This window comes from Poecile atricapillus, chromosome Z (assembly GCF_030490865.1).
Source record: "Poecile atricapillus isolate bPoeAtr1 chromosome Z, bPoeAtr1.hap1, whole genome shotgun sequence".
NCBI lineage: Eukaryota > Metazoa > Chordata > Aves > Passeriformes > Paridae > Poecile > Poecile atricapillus.
The window spans coordinates 83,782,428-83,799,010 of record NC_081289.1 but is presented as its reverse complement, the minus strand read 5'-3'; the positions used below and the strand labels follow the sequence as shown (position 1 = coordinate 83,799,010).

Here is a 16,583-nt window from a genome sequence, read left to right as displayed (position 1 = left end):
CTTGGTCACTGCACAAATAAACAAGACTACAAGCAGCATAGTGCTGATGAGGAACAACATTTTCCACACGTCTTTGTGTGACCATTTCTATCAAACAAAAACATGGGAAATGTTATATATTGATTATGTAAATAAATAGTGCCTTCTCTTTTGAATTTTGCAACATGCAATTAATTTACATAATTGTTGCCTCGGGGTGAGGCGTAGCGACCCGGTCCGTAGGTGACACGACGGCTAAACTTACAGGCCTGTCGGGCTAATCACGCGCTAACACCAATGTGGTGGACGGTGAAGAGCATTTATTTCCGGTGTGCAAGGTTTTATATCACCGAGTTATGATGACGTAATCACCGTGATATTATGGGTAATAGAACATTGGAGAAAGAGGGGCCCTATCTTCACGTACAACGCGAGATCTTCCGATCGGCGCTCCCTATCTATCCACAGCACATAATACAATTTAATTTTTATAAGACAAGGATAAATAAGATGAATAGAAGGAATTTACTTTTCCGTGTGTTTTTATTTCATGTTATATTTACAACATCTGCTTTATTAAGGGATATCAAAATACGTAGACACAAGTCTTTACCAAGAAATGAGACAACTGCTTGATTTAAGTTTAAGGTCACTACCTAAGAAAACCGAAGAGAAATATGGCATAAGGCACGTAAAAAAAAATACTTCCAAGACAGAAAATACAAAGTTTAACTGAATGTAAATGATACAGCACTTTCCTGAGATCACACACATCCCAATCTGTCAGGCAAATAGAAGGTAGTAACACTCAAGATTCAGCCAATGTAGCTTATTTGGAATTTAAGCGCTAGAAAGATTTAGACACTGACATGCTTCTACCATAGTTTCCAGAACTGCTAATAAAGCCGTTGCCTGTTCACTAGGGAAGAATAACATGTTTTCAGATATTTCTTGAAGAAATTGTGGTAGTTTTTCAAAAGTTTCTAGTTCTTTAAAATATGTATCCACCAGCCAATCTCCAGAAAATGCATTTTTTATCTTAGAGCTATCACAAACCATTTCTGGAAGTACATCTGAACAAGCTAGTGCTCTCAGAGTAACAGTCAGGGGTGTAGACAAATTATAAACAGAACAAAAATTCATCAGCATCTTAGTAAATGAAATCAAACACAGTTCTTTCTTCTGATTGCAAAAATCTTGTTCTCTGGATTCATAGAAGTCTTCAATGCTCTCTCCTGGATAAACAAGATTGAAAAGTTCTTCCTTTACTGTGACTGACTCGACATAATCCAGGGGCAGTTTCTCATGGGAGTTCCTTTGCTCTAGAAGGATTGGCCCTTCAGGGAAAGCAAACATTATTAACAACAAACATTATTAACAACATTTTGTGATGAACTGGCAGCTGAACAAGATTTTGAGTTGCTTGTTGGCAGAAGCCAGGTGTCTTAAGTTGGTTTTTTTTAATGACTAACATACTTGCAACACAAGATAGAACATGCAAGAGAGATCCTTTGTGACAATTTCTTTACAATATTGTCTTAACTTGCATAGAGTGTGCAAAAATGTAATTTTATTACTTTTTGTAAAATTCTGTTAAGTACTTGTAGACCAGGTTATTTGCTGACACTGACTTGAAATTAAAGACATGGCAGCAAGGTAAACTATTGGGGTAGGAATCAAAGTCTTCCCCAACAACTGAGTTTCAAAATTTGATCTTAACAGACTTCTAAAACACAAAGCATAATTACTATAATAAATAAAGTTGAAGAACAAATAAAATAAATCTGAACAAATACATGCTTTTGGTATTTCCTATTTATTAGTACAAGGGACCTGTTAATATTTAACAGCTTACACATCTCTTGGGAAGTTTAAGAAAACGGCCTTCATTTTTTCTTACTTACGCAGCCTAAGATACTACAAGTGCTTTTCAAATATGAGCACACCAGGAATCTTCTTACATAAATTTGTATTACTGTGCTAAAGTAAGGCTGCCATATTAACATGAATGCATCTTCTGAAATAGATTTTATTGACAAAAGGTAAATTCCGTCATTACATATCCATAAAGGATATTTTAACTTTGCTCTGATTAAGGCTGTAATGTTATTGCTGATTATTTAGTATCATTAACTTTTGCAAGCTAAAGGCTTTTAGAGACAGAAAGTAGGTATGTTTTTAGAGAGATGTGTTCTAAATTGTTGAGCTAACTAAATTCACACTGAAGAGGTAACATGCTTTCCACCATGGGCTTGTCATTTACTTGACAGGCCATAACTCGGAGTGTGACAAAGGCAGAGATAAAGATAAATGCAGCCTTACTCTTCCCAGAAAACCCTGATCAATGCAAGAGCAAGTATAGCTCTTCCCTGGTGATAACAAGATCATCCACTACCTATTCTATACAACAGCCTAGGAAAAATGCACATCTGTCAGTGCAATGCCATTTCCAGTTGAGGAGCTGGGCCTACTATAATATTGGCTATTGCATCACTTCAATTGATAAAACTGAGCCCAGGTATTGGCTTGGCATGTTAGATGTCAAGGTGACATGGTTCAGTAGAGATATAAAACACCTGGGAGCCACAGAACTGAGACTCTGTAAACAGAGGTAGAACTGCAGAAGGAATTTATTGATTATGATCTGGTGCTTGCACAAGAGACACAGCCACAGCCTTTAGGGGGCAGGAGAAGACTGTAAATACAGAGGGTCATATGCCAAGAATGTATTAAAATTTTGTTCCTCTACCTTAAGTAATAGGCTGTCTAAAGACACTCTTCTGCCTCATGACTAAACAAAGAATGATTTTTATTGAAAAAATCTGGACTTTGCATATAAAGCACTAAACACTCATTTTAGTAAATTAATTGAAAGAAGGAAGAGGTGCTATCCAAAACCATTCTTTGTTGATATTTTCAGGGTTTTTTTTAAACACACTAAAATACATTGAGTACATCTAGATAGAAATACCCTGTCTTTGAACAAAAAGTATTGTTTAAAATATTGTGTGCTTGCCTAAGGGGCAAAGTACTTTCTTTAGAAACTAAGGCATCCCTCACACTATTATCCCTAAACAGCAGTTACCATGATTACAATATCGATTACTTTCTTTAACTAATTACTAATCTAATTGTGTTCTTCAGAGACCATCACATCAATTTTCAAAATTGATGTATCAAAAAATGCTGAAAAATTTATGCTGAAATACATGAATATATAGAGATTTAACTGATCTGTTTCTGTGTTGTGGTAAAAATAGATCAAAACAGTAGAAAATACCTAGCCATAATAGGTGACTAGGTAATCTTTACTTTCATTAGTGAGAATATAGTTGCAATGCATATGGTGTAAAATGCAGGATAAAAACATTACCATATTGGAAAAACGTGTGGAAATCCTTATTTAATTTCATGTTCAGCTGATCAAGATAAGTGTGAAAACAGTATTCTTTTTACTGTAAACAAACCATCTTGGCTTGAAAATGTTGTACAATATTTCATAATAACTTTGTATTTTTGGAAACTATTAAGAAAAAAACTGAGAACTTCATATGGATTCAGAACAGTGGATAATTCCCCTAAACCAGTTTAGCATAAATGCACTCACCCCCATGCTGAAGTAGCAGCTTGCCAATTTCCACATGTCCGTTTGACAGTGCATCATGCAAAGGAGTCACCCCGTCCACTTGACTGAGCAGGTCTACCTCTGGACAACGCTGCAGAATTTCACGGACACACACTGTGCTACCATGGTTACAGGCTTCATGCAAAGGCGTCCAGCCAGCATAGTCTGAATTATAAATCAAGGGAAGTTTTAAAACAGCAGAAGTAGCACTGAAATGTTAATAATGTCATTCATTAGACAGGAAAACACTTTACTTTTTTAGTATTCATTACAGCTAGAATGGCAACTTGTGATTTGAAAAAAAGAAGTTCTATTGAAAAACATTTGAAATAAAACTAGTATTTTTAAAAATCAGTAGAAAATGTGATGTTAAAATACACTTCAGTTATAAATTCATCTTATCTTAATGTTTGCTGTAAAGTCCTCATTTTGTTATATAACAAAGAAAGAGTTTTAGATTGTATAAATACAAAATTGTTACCAAACAGATTTATGCATTCTTTATGCATTCTAATTTCTTAGTTCTGTAGAGAAAATGGATAACTTACCTTTAACATTAATGTCTATTCCCGGCAAAGAAAGAAGCTGAATCAATCTCTCCACTTTGTTATTTCTGCAAGCTTTATGCAGGGCTGTCTCTCCTACCATGAAAAATTAATAGATTACACCAGACTCGGCAAGATAGCAACTAAAGAAAATAATCAAAGGGCCTGGAACTAGGAGACCTGGTTATGTACCAGAAAACTCAATAATGAGTAAGATTTTCCTTTATCCTGTTTAAATATCTTTTAAGAAAAAAAGCCCCATGGAGCTTCTGTTCCACCAGAGATCCAGCAATGAAATTGTACCGCAAATGGCTTAACACAGGAATTATCTCCCCTCTAGTTCAAGGTTTAAAGCTTCAATCACACTATAAAAGCACCAAGTGATCACAAAACACCAAAAAATACTGAGTTTTGAAGCAATAAAACTTTAGAGTGCAGTTGCCCTCCCTTAAATTTATTCATGAACCTACATTAAAATGTATGGTTCTTTTTACACAGCATTTATAGCCTAATTCAAATGAATGTTTCTGGCTAAGCACGAGTGCCTCTACACACTCAAGTATAAATCAAAGCTTCAAATCCGTTAGCAGATGGTTTGCTGTTTCTCAATAGACTGTCTGACTTGGCTACTGTAGAGAAGGAGGAGAGAAAGAGGGAAATAATAATAATAATAATAATAATAATAATAATAATAATAATAATAATAATAATAATAATAATAATAATAATAATATTATTATTATTATTATTATTATTATTATATCAATAACAACAATAGTAATAGCAATACATCAGTAGTAGTCCGTGGGGAAAAAAATTCCGAAACCTTCGTACCATATACAGCTGAAATAAATGCGAAAAATTAAAGAGCAAACAACTGAGAGCTGCTGCTCATACATGTAAAGACACCACTAGCTTCTGCGTAATAAAAACTTCAGACACATTCTAAATGCTATTTTCTTGTCAATAATTGATTAGGTTTGAACAAGAGCCAGAGGAAAATCCTGATACCAGGTGAAAGATGATGAAACATCTCAGAAATTCAAGATATCGTAGGCTAGATCTCTTAGCTTTTGTAATAAGATTTACATGGAACATTTTGTTTTATTAATACCTTTACTATGTAAATCTGTCAGCTCCGTACCCATTCTTTTAACAGAAGATACTACTTATTATTTTAACAGGGGAGAATAGAAAAAAAAAGAAGCATTGGTTTGTTTGATTGCCCACCCTCCCCAGTCCTTCAGCTCACTTTTCTTTGTAGAAATCGGGCATAATAATTCACATCAATTTTACTTGCAAAAGCAATAAAAACAAAGGGAAACAATTTTTAAAATATATGGTCTGACTCTTGCTGAAGCTATTTTAAACCTTTAAAGGGTATGAGGTCTACTTTTGTCCTTCAGTGTTTGTGACACAATTCTGTTTTTAAATTTTTGAACAATTCCAGCTTGCTTTTGCCAGATTTTTCTGAGCCTCCTCCTGGGTGTCATATTAATAGAGTTGCAGGTAAATTTCTGATGATGAAGATGAGAAAGTAGTTCCAGCAAGTAATTCTGTAGTAAAGCAAGCCTCATGCAAAGTACAATTTATTAAACTTGTGTAATAAATAGGAACTGAATTAATTACTGCAGTGCTGTTTTATTCCTTAGGTACGTGAGTTCCAGTATAGTAAAAAGCCAAGTGCCTTTCATAGTCTGGGCTGAATGCCTGGAAGAAAACAGTCCATATGCTTAAAACAGCTATGTAACATAGCATACTCCTCAGTCTTTGTTCACGAAATGTCTAGGACTCAGAGAGATGAAAACTGAATTATACTTGCAAATCAGAAGACGTTGATCCTACCAAGCAGAGGTTGAGGTGGATCAGCAAAGGCGGGCAAGACTGGAATGAGCTCACACAAACTCTACACTATTTAATGTATGGGAGGAGGAGGGTAGTGAAGAATGCAACTTTATTTTACAATATATACAAATTCCTTCATTTAAGTAGACATTGGAAAAGAGAAATGTGGACCATAAGAAAATAATTATTGGCATAAGCCATTATATTAGCCAAGCATTCATCAGGACAAGTTTTTAAACATGAAACTATCAATTCTAGCCACTTTAAATTTCTTGAAACATAAATTAGATAGAATACCTTTAATATTTCTCTTATGCACCTCTTCAGCCAAAATACAACTGTCTTTGGTGTGTGCAGACTGAACTTCTGTTTTTGCTCTAAGCTTATTAAAAATTAGGTCACTGAAAAGAGAGCAAAGGGGACACATTTAAAAATCACTATTTCATATTTGAATTTAATGTATATGTACTTAATGATTTTAAATTCTGTACATACAGAATACTTAGATTTATCCATTTCAGCATCATTTCTAAAATGCCTTAATTACATGATTTTGATGCAATTTAATTATAACTATATTTAAAACAGAAATCAAATAAGATTGCCCACTTGAAAACTCTCTTTAAAGGTAATTCTATGAACAGTGAACTTCTGCATATACCAAATAAATTTAATATTAGACAAATATAACTCCATCAGTTTGCATATACACTGAAATTGATGAACAAAGAGAAAAGGGGAAACCCCAGCCCAGAGGTGTTACAGGCTTACAATGGAGCTTTCTGTCAGTTGAAGTAATTTGTAGACAACAAAACAGGTCACATAAAGTTCAAGAAATGTGTCAGGTCAGAAGCTGTCCCCCAAAGCAGAATAAAACTGGTGATGTTATAGGTATTACTTACGGTAGATCAGGCAGCACTTTGACTTGGCTCTGCTTATCGCCATTTAGCATCTGTAATGTCCTTTGAGACTCAGGGCATGGCTGTTGCCCTATTTTCTTTTTCTTTGCTTTGTGCATCTTTGTCTCACACATCCCTATCTCTCGCAAAGCAGGTGAATAGGAACAGACCTGTTGCAAAAGTAACATTTTATAAATGAAGACATTTTCTTTTGTTGCACTTGCTGCAAAGCAGCCATCCATGACCCACAGCTTGCTGTATCTAAGTTTTTTTAAATCTGATCCCTGAATGATTGTACATCTAGATTGTTTCAATTTGTCTTTTGCATTCCTCTTTGATGTTTTTGTAATTCACTCTTTATGCTGGCCTCAGTGAGTGGCTTGTGTGTGAGACAGAAGATGGGAAATTCTCTCAGGTTTCTGGCAGCTGAGAAAATCTGGATCTCTTTAGCTGGACATTAGACTTGAGTACATTTAATTGACTTTCATGTATTAAAACAAAGTATTTACAGACTTCCTGCTGTCAAACCAGGGAGCAATTTGGTTAGAGGCATACTCACTCCACTCCTTCATCTCTTCTGAGATGAGGGGTTGGATTAAATCTTTGAGCATCGCAAGGCAGTAAGCCAGTTATGTCTTAAGTTATATCTTATGTGCTCTCTCTTTAGGACAGCTTTGACTTGTTTCCAGTAAAACAGAGCTTCAAACCCACTTATACTGCTCATTTTAAAAAGTTTCTGCTGTTTGGAAAAAGCATAGGGAAAAAGGCCAGTGAGGGGGAATTCATCAAATACTCAACAATTACATTTGAAGAAAGGTGTTAAGGAAGGCTTTGAGTATTTAGCAGTTCACTGTAGATCTTGCAAACAGTAGGTGAGGGACACCTTGCACCTTCCCTGCACATTTACCACCAGGGAGTTGTTGAACACAGAGAAAAGCCTAGCTGATAAGATGCTGTATGAGAAGAACTGGCAAAACTGGACAATAGCTAATTTTTACTGTATGGAATGAGAAAGGAGATTCAGTCATACTACGAAAAACTACACGAAACACATAGACTTGTTTCAACCACTATAAAAATATATCAGTAGTTACAAAGAGTGATCAATAGTCATGGCCATACTAGAAGTAGGGATTCTTCTCTATATGTGGCAATAGACACCAAATATTAGCTATGCAGTTGGTTTATGTTAAGAATTCTGACAGTCTTTTGTTCAACCTCTGTTTAAATATGCTGTATTAACAATGACCACAATAAATTCCTGTAAAGTTATCAACACTTACGTCTGGAAAATGTAATATATACAAAGGTATCTATTTGGTTGTTTTTTGATTTTACCTATAGAATACAGCTATGGATTCCATACTCTGTTTAGTCATTAAGATTACTGAAATGAGAATCTAAATTAGGGCATGACATTACTGTGTGATAGCCCTGATTTGCCTGCATCCTGCCAGCAGTCATGGATTTGAGAATTTCTTTTGCAGCTTTTACCATATTTCTCCTTACCAGCTATCACAGATTGTGATTTGAAGGCAGGCAAAGGTTTGTAAGTAGGAGAATGTTTCTAAGAGGAGAAATTCACAGAAATATACTATGTTTCAAAATCATAAAATCTATGTAACAAATGCCTGGACCTATCTCTTAAAAAACCCTCATGGAAAAGGTAGCCAAGAAAAATCACACTATATTGGGCATTCTTTGTTGGAGAATTTATTATTATTTAATAGCATTTATTATCCTGCAATCATTACATCAGGGATTATTTTTAAAAGCTTTCACTGTTGTTGCATATTTTTCACTTTCATGATAACTGCATATAAAAAGATACCAGGTGTGACGGAATCTCTGGCAGGAAAAGTCTTACTATTGTTCTGGACCCAGATCTCAGGCAAAGAGAAACCTAAATGCAGTGGAACACTTGGAAAGACAATGCAGGCAATGAGCATGACCTTAGATCACAAAGAAAATACGTATTTTAAAACTTTTACAAATCAAATTACTTGTAAAATACTTAAGTGTGATAAGTTAAGAAAGGAGTTACTTACTATTTTCTGAAGAGAAAGAGGTTCTGTAGAAATAGCAATATTCCTCTGTAAACACATTTGTTTGAAAATTGCTTCTGCAACAAACAGTTGAAGCCAGTCGGATGGTATGGCATAAAGAAACATTTTTAATTGACACACAGAAAAATCTGGATAAAAGCAATTGGAAAAAATAAAGTAAGCCTAAAAATGAAAATACAGAAATCTACATACCTAGTTATCTAGAAGATAGCTCTTTCAAGCTTTTTGCTCCTATTGCAGATTCAAAAGACAGAAGTTATTCCATGAGAATTACTAAAATTACTAGAATTCTTCTCATTTAAATAGATTTTAACCATCATCTGGTAAGATGATCAGATACTGAGAGAATGTTAAACACATTTTAGAAGACAAAGCATCACTTTTTGTGAAACTTTTAAAAATGCTCTTAATACGGTATTCTAGAAGTTACACCTTTTTTTAAGAATTAAATTATTTATTTGTGAAATTCTGCAAGCAATCACCCGTTAAACCTCTAAGTGACACGAATTCAGGTAAGAGTTACAAAACGTGAACAAGAAATCTGCAATTAATGACCTGCAAGTTCTATGTTAAAAGGCACCATAAGCAAATCACAACCCCATTCAGATACACCAAATAGCTTATACTATTCAAAAAAACACCCCACACAAGTGGCAGATGAACTTACATATCCATACATGTACCAATACATATCAGGCATATGTCTGACCTACCTACCTCTGTTCTAGCAAAGAAGACTGTTTTGCTTCTTACAGTGGTAAGAATTTGTATTTTGATTCTAAGATGTCAAAATAACAACTAAAATGGTTGGAAAGCAACATCTGCAATGAGGAAGGAAATCTTTACTGTACTAAGGGAATCTTCTGTTCTGCTAAGAAGTGCTCATAAATTAACTGACCTGTAGATTCAATCAAAAAAGAAACCCAAGTTTGAGAATACAGATGTTTGCTACTGTAAGTATAACTGAGTTTAGAAAAACTTGCAGCAATTTTGCTTTAAGTGCCGCAGATGTACCAAGTGGCACAGGTCAAAAATCCGTATATACAGACTGAATCCTGTTTGTGTTTTCTGTTTTTATATACAGGAAAGTAAGAAAGCTTTACAGAAATATATAGCCAAGATTGTCCCTATTATATGACAGCTACAAAATCCACTGGAGAGGTACCTGCTAAAAGCTCCATTGATTTAAACACCATAAAGTTCAAACTGATTTGGCCTTCTAAGTCAGCCTAAAGAAGTCCTCATCATTTGCTCTGTGTAAGACTGGAGTGGAACAAATTGTCCAGAGATTTAAGGTTTTAGTTTAATTTAATTTAATTTAGTTTAATTTCTTTTCATGGTCTTTCTTCTTGAGTGCTCAGGTAGAAGGCAGATACTTCAAATGAAGCTTACATACACCTGTTACCAGAGAAAACTATGATTGGAAAAGGAGTTAGGGGAAGCTTTGGTGGGAATTAATTTTGAAAATTAAATTAAAATAGTTCAATACTTTCCTTGAGGTAAGTTTGTCTTTCAAGCTCCTTGACTCCTTGTTGCTAAAAGTACAGATACTTCAATTGACATTTCATTTTATTAATTTATTTATTTATCTGAGTTGTGACGTTTCTGTTTACCTAGTATATTTAATGAGGGGGAACTACAGTAATTCATGGGAGTCAATGGAATTTTCTCCCATTCCTTCCATTAAGTACTAGGATTTGGGAGGAGACATTGAAATGTTTCACTTGAAGTTGTAGGAGTCACACGGTTCAATATAGGTTTTAGACTTATGGTTGAAGTGTCTTTAGCAATCTATTGATTTTCTGGAGTGTTAAATTCACCTGAGTTGAGTAAGGTGTCTCTGATTGCCTGTCTGAATTTAAGGCTTATTATGATACACTTAAAAGTTCTCCTAAACTGACAAGAGAGCTCTGAATTTTATTTTTTTTTCTGTCTTGGACTGTGTGGTCTTGCTTTCACATCAACATTTAGACATTTATTTAGAGGGATTTTAATAAGAAAACCTGTTCTATTTGATATTTGCTTCACACTGACAGACACATACAAAATAAAATGGTTTCCTGCATATGTACACACCATGCAGAGCATAGCTGCACTGGGTAAAAAACAACTTGAAACTAAACCAAGGATTTTAATTAGGACTTGGTGTATCTGATTAGAAGACTTTTGAGACGACTTGAAAACACTTACCATCACAAGAAATGGCAAGGTAATGTGCCAAATCAGGTATTTGATGAAACACATTTCTGTCCATAAGCAAACCTGATATGATCCAATAATCCAGTACAGTTCCAAGAATTGCATTTAATAGACCAGCAACTTCATTTCTGAAAGCCTAAATGGAAAAAAAAAGAGTGTATCTATTGATCTGTATTATATAAAAAATTCACACTGATAATGTACCAGAACTTCTTTAGATAAAAACCCACTCTGCTGCCATCTCACTCCTTCATTGGCCTTTCTTCTGCTCAAAAGCTAACTGTTGCAGCCAGATAACAAAATTAGTATCACTGATGCCATATCAAGATTTGGTAGTGGAGAAAAACAAGTTCTATGAAAACATCATCTAAAACTATATACAAAACAGTATCAAAGCTTACAAGTACAATTGTTACGTGATTTCTTTTTTAATTAGATTTTGTTTAACCATAAGATTGCAAGTACTGCACTTACTCCAGTTAACCTTGTGTTTAATTTGACAATTACAGGGATCTTTTTCTCCCTGCTCTATTAGCACTCCCCTTTTCTAAAGATTTCATCATGAAATTAAAGCTGGTTTTGTGAATATGTATGTGCCAAAATGGAAAAGGATGCAGTTTCCTGCACAGAGAAACTTCGGCAATCACTTTGCAAAAGGAAACTTTCTTCAGCTACCAAAAATTCCAAATAGACGAGCAGCTGTCAATTTAGGAAAAAACCCCATACTTTTGAATATTAGCCTTACAATTTTCTACCTTGAACAGCACAGACACACACAAAACAAAACCCCCAAAAAACAAAACAAACAAAACCCCCCAGAATCAAAACAAAAAACCATAAACTCCAAACAAACAAAAACCCAAACCAACAAAAAGCCAACCAAAACTTTATGGGTCCCTTCCAACTCAGCTTTTTCAGTGATCCTGTGGAAATGTCATGAAAAGGAAAGCTGAAGTGTATTTTCTTCAGGAGGCATCAAGACAATACACAGGAATTTAGCATGCTATCCAGACACCACCATGAGATAGAAGAATACATTTATTCACCAATGTGAGCACTTAATCAATAGAGGTAAAGCAATGCTTCTAGCGTATGAGTTACTCTGTGCAAGGTCACATCTATCTACATAACTTTCTGAGCCATGTAGAAATACTTAATAAAATTCCTCTGAAATAAGTTATTCCTCTGACCACATATACCACCAGATGTTTTGAAAGCACAGCACAGCTCAGAAGAACACAGGCATCATAGTAGGAACACATGAAATTCATCTGATCTAGGGGTCTACCACAGAATTACTACTGTTACACTAGAGCACCAATTGATACATGGCATCTTGTGAAAGATAATGAGTACTTGAAACCAGACAATTTTGGGTAAGAAATAACCATACTGTGCACAAACCACAGTCAGTGTTTTGTCTGATACTCCTTTGAGAACAAAATACATTCAAGGTTGGTTTAAAATAATTTACTAGGATTCCTTAGGAGCTGAAAAGCACCAAAATCAGTTTGACCATCAGTAAATGAAACAGACATACTTATGAACAATAGGGACTGTGATACAGATGATAATAAAAACATAGTAATTCAACCACAAAACAATACAAACACAGTAATGAAAACACATGTGGTATTAAAAAGGCAGAAAACCCCAAGCATTTCCATTAAACTTGTAATTTGCTACTGTGTATGACAGTGCCAAGACCTCTTTTTTCCCACTCCACCCCTACAACAAGAAGCTGGGAGGGGCCTCAGCCAAGACACATGACCCAAAATGACCAAAACATTGTGCACAGCAGTAAAAACAGTGTAAAGGAGGGGGGGAGGATGATCGAAGTCACAGTGTTTGCCTTGCCTAGTAACTGCCATGTTTTATGAAACCCTGCTTTCCAGGAAGTGACTGAACATCTGCTTATGGGAAGCACTGAATGGAATCCTTATTTTGCTTTGCTTGTGAGTATGTATTTGTTCTGCTTATTAAATTGTCTTTATATAATGTCATACATTTTTTTAATTTCTGTCCTGATTCTCTCCCTCAACCCACTGCAGGGTGGGGACTACCTGCCAGCTGTGATCAACCCACTACACCATGTACAGCTAATTAAGTAAGATGCAGTGAAACCTCTTTTCAAAATCCGCTTCCTTGTTCTTATTGTTGAAAATCAAAGCTATGTCACTAAGAAAAGCATAGAAGTGGGAAGAAGCTATTGACTGTGTTAGCATACAAAGGTCACATCACTTCAACTGGTATCTGTTAGCTTAGCAAATGCAATTCCTACATTGCTGTTCCATTCAATGCTTTGTCAAGTCAAGTATAGTCCTGCAGTGGCAGGAGTTTCACAGTGTTTTTACACATGAAAGGCCTAATAGGAAAATTAATTTTAACTTTTTTAACTTTGAATTACTGAGTTATTTCAGAACTCTAAATAGGAGTTCTTTCTTCATATGCTGTAAATGTGGTTCTCTGCAAATGCCTAAAACACACTTCCAAAAAAGCTACTGCAAGTGACAGACCAGAAAGACACTTGGTTCTACACCACACAAATTTACACTGTGCAACTAAAAACCTGAATTAATGCCTTTGTCACCTTTTTGTCAGGCTATGTAAGACAGATTTTTTTAAATCCCCACTGGTATTTTTAGGGATGAAGAGCATTTCTGATACCATCTGTGACATTGTGAAAAACCATGCAATAGTTCAATGCAACTAGAAGTGTTATAAGCAACATATACATTCCCTGGTAAATTCTAAAACTGAATTAAGAAATTAGATTCAATGAACCTTGACCAGAAGTTATCTCATCAAACCTGTTTAAAATAATATAACAAACAATAAATGTTAATTTAATTTAGAATTATATTAAAAATTTATTTGAAGAGAGTAAATAATAGGAAATTGCTTATGTTCTTTGGCACTGCATTTTTAACTATAAGAGTAGTGTATCAATATTTTTCCACCAAGTTGTCCCAACAGATTAACCCAGTGATCAGTGAGGACATCCAATTTCCTGTCACTATTTTTATTCTGCTACTTCTAAAATACATCCAGAAAACAAATGTACTCAACTTCATGCTTTGTTTTTCTCTTTTTTTGGACTGCTCTTTTTACATGGCGTGTTTAAACACATAAATAAAACCATAATTTTACAACAACTCAGTACTAGAAGAGAGTACTAGAAGAGAAGGCATACACAGATATTTTCCCTGCACTCCAGTGCTTACTTGTTGCAATCTTTTTGAATCACAGAGAGAATTTGATTCTAAAAAGCTAAAAAAATGAATAACTGCCCATTTTTAACTGTTAGAAAATATTATATTAGATAATCTCAAAGAACAAATTTAGTTAAAATTATTCCTCTGTTTCCACTTGTAGATATTTTTGCTGAAGAACTGTAGAGAACTTTGGTAAATCACAACTGGCATGTTTGCTTCTTCCCACAAGCTAGAACACTTAGGTGCACTGAGAAATATGGCCACCCCTTTACAATGTGCCACAAACCACATGCAGACAGTAACAATACCCAAAATCGTTCTTTTCATTTAGGTTTCTGAAATGGCCCTACATGCTTCTTGTCAAGGTGTTTGTTACCTCTTAAGCAAACAGCTTTAAAAAAAAACCAACAAAAACCTGGTAATGACTCACTCCCCACAAACTGAAGACAGGAAGGACAATTTTTGCACCCTGTATGCTACCTCTAATGACATGGGAACACTGCGTATTTATTTATGTACCTCTGAAATGACAAAAAAAGGAAGGCGAAAACACACTTCTGTCTGCAGAGCTAGGGAGGTTTCGCTCTTTTGATTTTCTGAATGACATTTTAAACTGTGTAGTGGAATTTTAAAATTAGCCTCTGAAAATACAGAAAAATACCAAGTTTTAGTGTACATGACTGAGAGTGAATGAAGGGATTAATGAGTTGGATTGTAAACATATGGTATTTTGGTTTAGAGATAATTCTTTCCAAATTTTTTCCACTTTCTTTTTCCAAGAAAGTCCAACGGATAAATAAATATGAGGAACAAAGCTGTTAGAAAAAACCATAATACATTACAGATATTATAAGGCAACAAGCTGCTTTTTAAGGCTAGAATTCATCTCTGGAGGACAGTTTACACTACAGTGTGTAAGATAAGATGTAAGAAAGCAACAGACACCCAGGATTTGTGCTAAAATGACAATTCTGATATATATGTGTATATTAAAAAAAGTATAATCTAAACAAGAGGCAGATCTCTCTGGTTTACATTGTGTGGGGAGATTTAGCTTATTTTTCATATATTTAGTACAGTCTGACAAAACTGATTATTCTGCCAATGCAAAGAAAAGTTTATGAGAAAGGCATGGCTTACAGTGCTGGAACCTGTCAAAGGAAGGCATAGCAGAAAAAACTAAATGGTACCCTACACTTAAACTGCAGATTCAACACCAGGAAAAATATGAAAGCAATGTGATTTTCCAAAGAAACAGAATGGCTACTGACACCAACTGCATGTAAGCCTGCTTGCTGCTCAGTACCTTTGAAAAGATAGGTTGCTTAAATATAAATATGGGTATAGAAGCCTAATTTTAGGCATTTTTTAAATATCTTGACCGAGGATGAAAAGCAGCACCGTTTCACAATGTCTTGCTTTGATAGCCCTTAAAAAAGGTAGGAGGTCTGGCTAGGTACGATGAGTGAAGCTCTCATTATGTTTAATCTTTTTGCTTTCATAGCATAATGAATAACTACTAGGTATTATATTAAAAATGCTTTTTTCTCCCTGAAATACTTGATTTTCTATTGTTCTGTTACTGTACGAAAAAAGTAAATGGAGTACCTATTTATTCTGTGCTCTCACAATAATTTAAAAGAGAATGCAGAGACAGCAGTTAGGTTTTATTTTATGTGAGAATCTAGAAGTCAAAGATGTTTTACAAGGCCTCTTGCTTCTGAAAAGAAATAGGTGGTATAGAGGACACTTAGTATCTTTCAGGTCAATGTCCTGCTGGCCAACAGGTCAAAGAATAGCAATTAAGTTGCCTTCAATCCATTTTTATGCTAAATCCTAGGAAATATACCAAATGAAACTAAAAGGTTTAGGAAGAAAACCGGGGCATTTTATTACAGTGAAACAATGCATATCTATAGCAAACAACAAAAAAAAGTATTAGTTTTATTAGGTTTCTCTTTCAAACATTTCCTGAATCCTGTCAGTGTAAAATAAGATAATCACTTCTTTTGCTCATATTGTTTGAGAGAATGTGTTAAGCTGGTGTCTCTAATAACTACAGTAATACCTGCTGGTAAGGGCATGTGAACATCTGAATGTAGCCAACAAGCTACTCATGACTCGTTTCTTCTCTACATATCTATGTAAGAATCTTATGGATCAATTCATTTCCTTTAGTGGAGCAAAAACCAGCACGCTTCACAACAAAA

General features: G+C 34.9%; 1 protein-coding gene across 2 annotated transcripts in view; it reads right to left on the bottom strand.

The window, feature by feature from the left end:
* Positions 1–286: 286 nt before the first annotated feature.
* Positions 287–16,583, bottom strand: part of SLF1 (SMC5-SMC6 complex localization factor 1) — a 33,287-nt gene continuing 16,990 nt past the window's right edge. For both annotated transcript variants that reach the window (XM_058865082.1, XM_058865083.1), the window contains 7 exons: positions 11,150–11,294; positions 8,942–9,087; positions 6,897–7,063; positions 6,292–6,395; positions 4,153–4,245; positions 3,587–3,769; positions 287–1,316 (listed from right to left, as the gene is read on the bottom strand). In XM_058865082.1, coding sequence (XP_058721065.1) covers positions 820–1,316; positions 3,587–3,769; positions 4,153–4,245; positions 6,292–6,395; positions 6,897–7,063; positions 8,942–9,087; positions 11,150–11,294 — 1,335 coding nt within the window. In that variant the 3' untranslated portion in view covers positions 287–819. The remainder of the gene's footprint in view (positions 1,317–3,586; positions 3,770–4,152; positions 4,246–6,291; positions 6,396–6,896; positions 7,064–8,941; positions 9,088–11,149; positions 11,295–16,583) is intronic.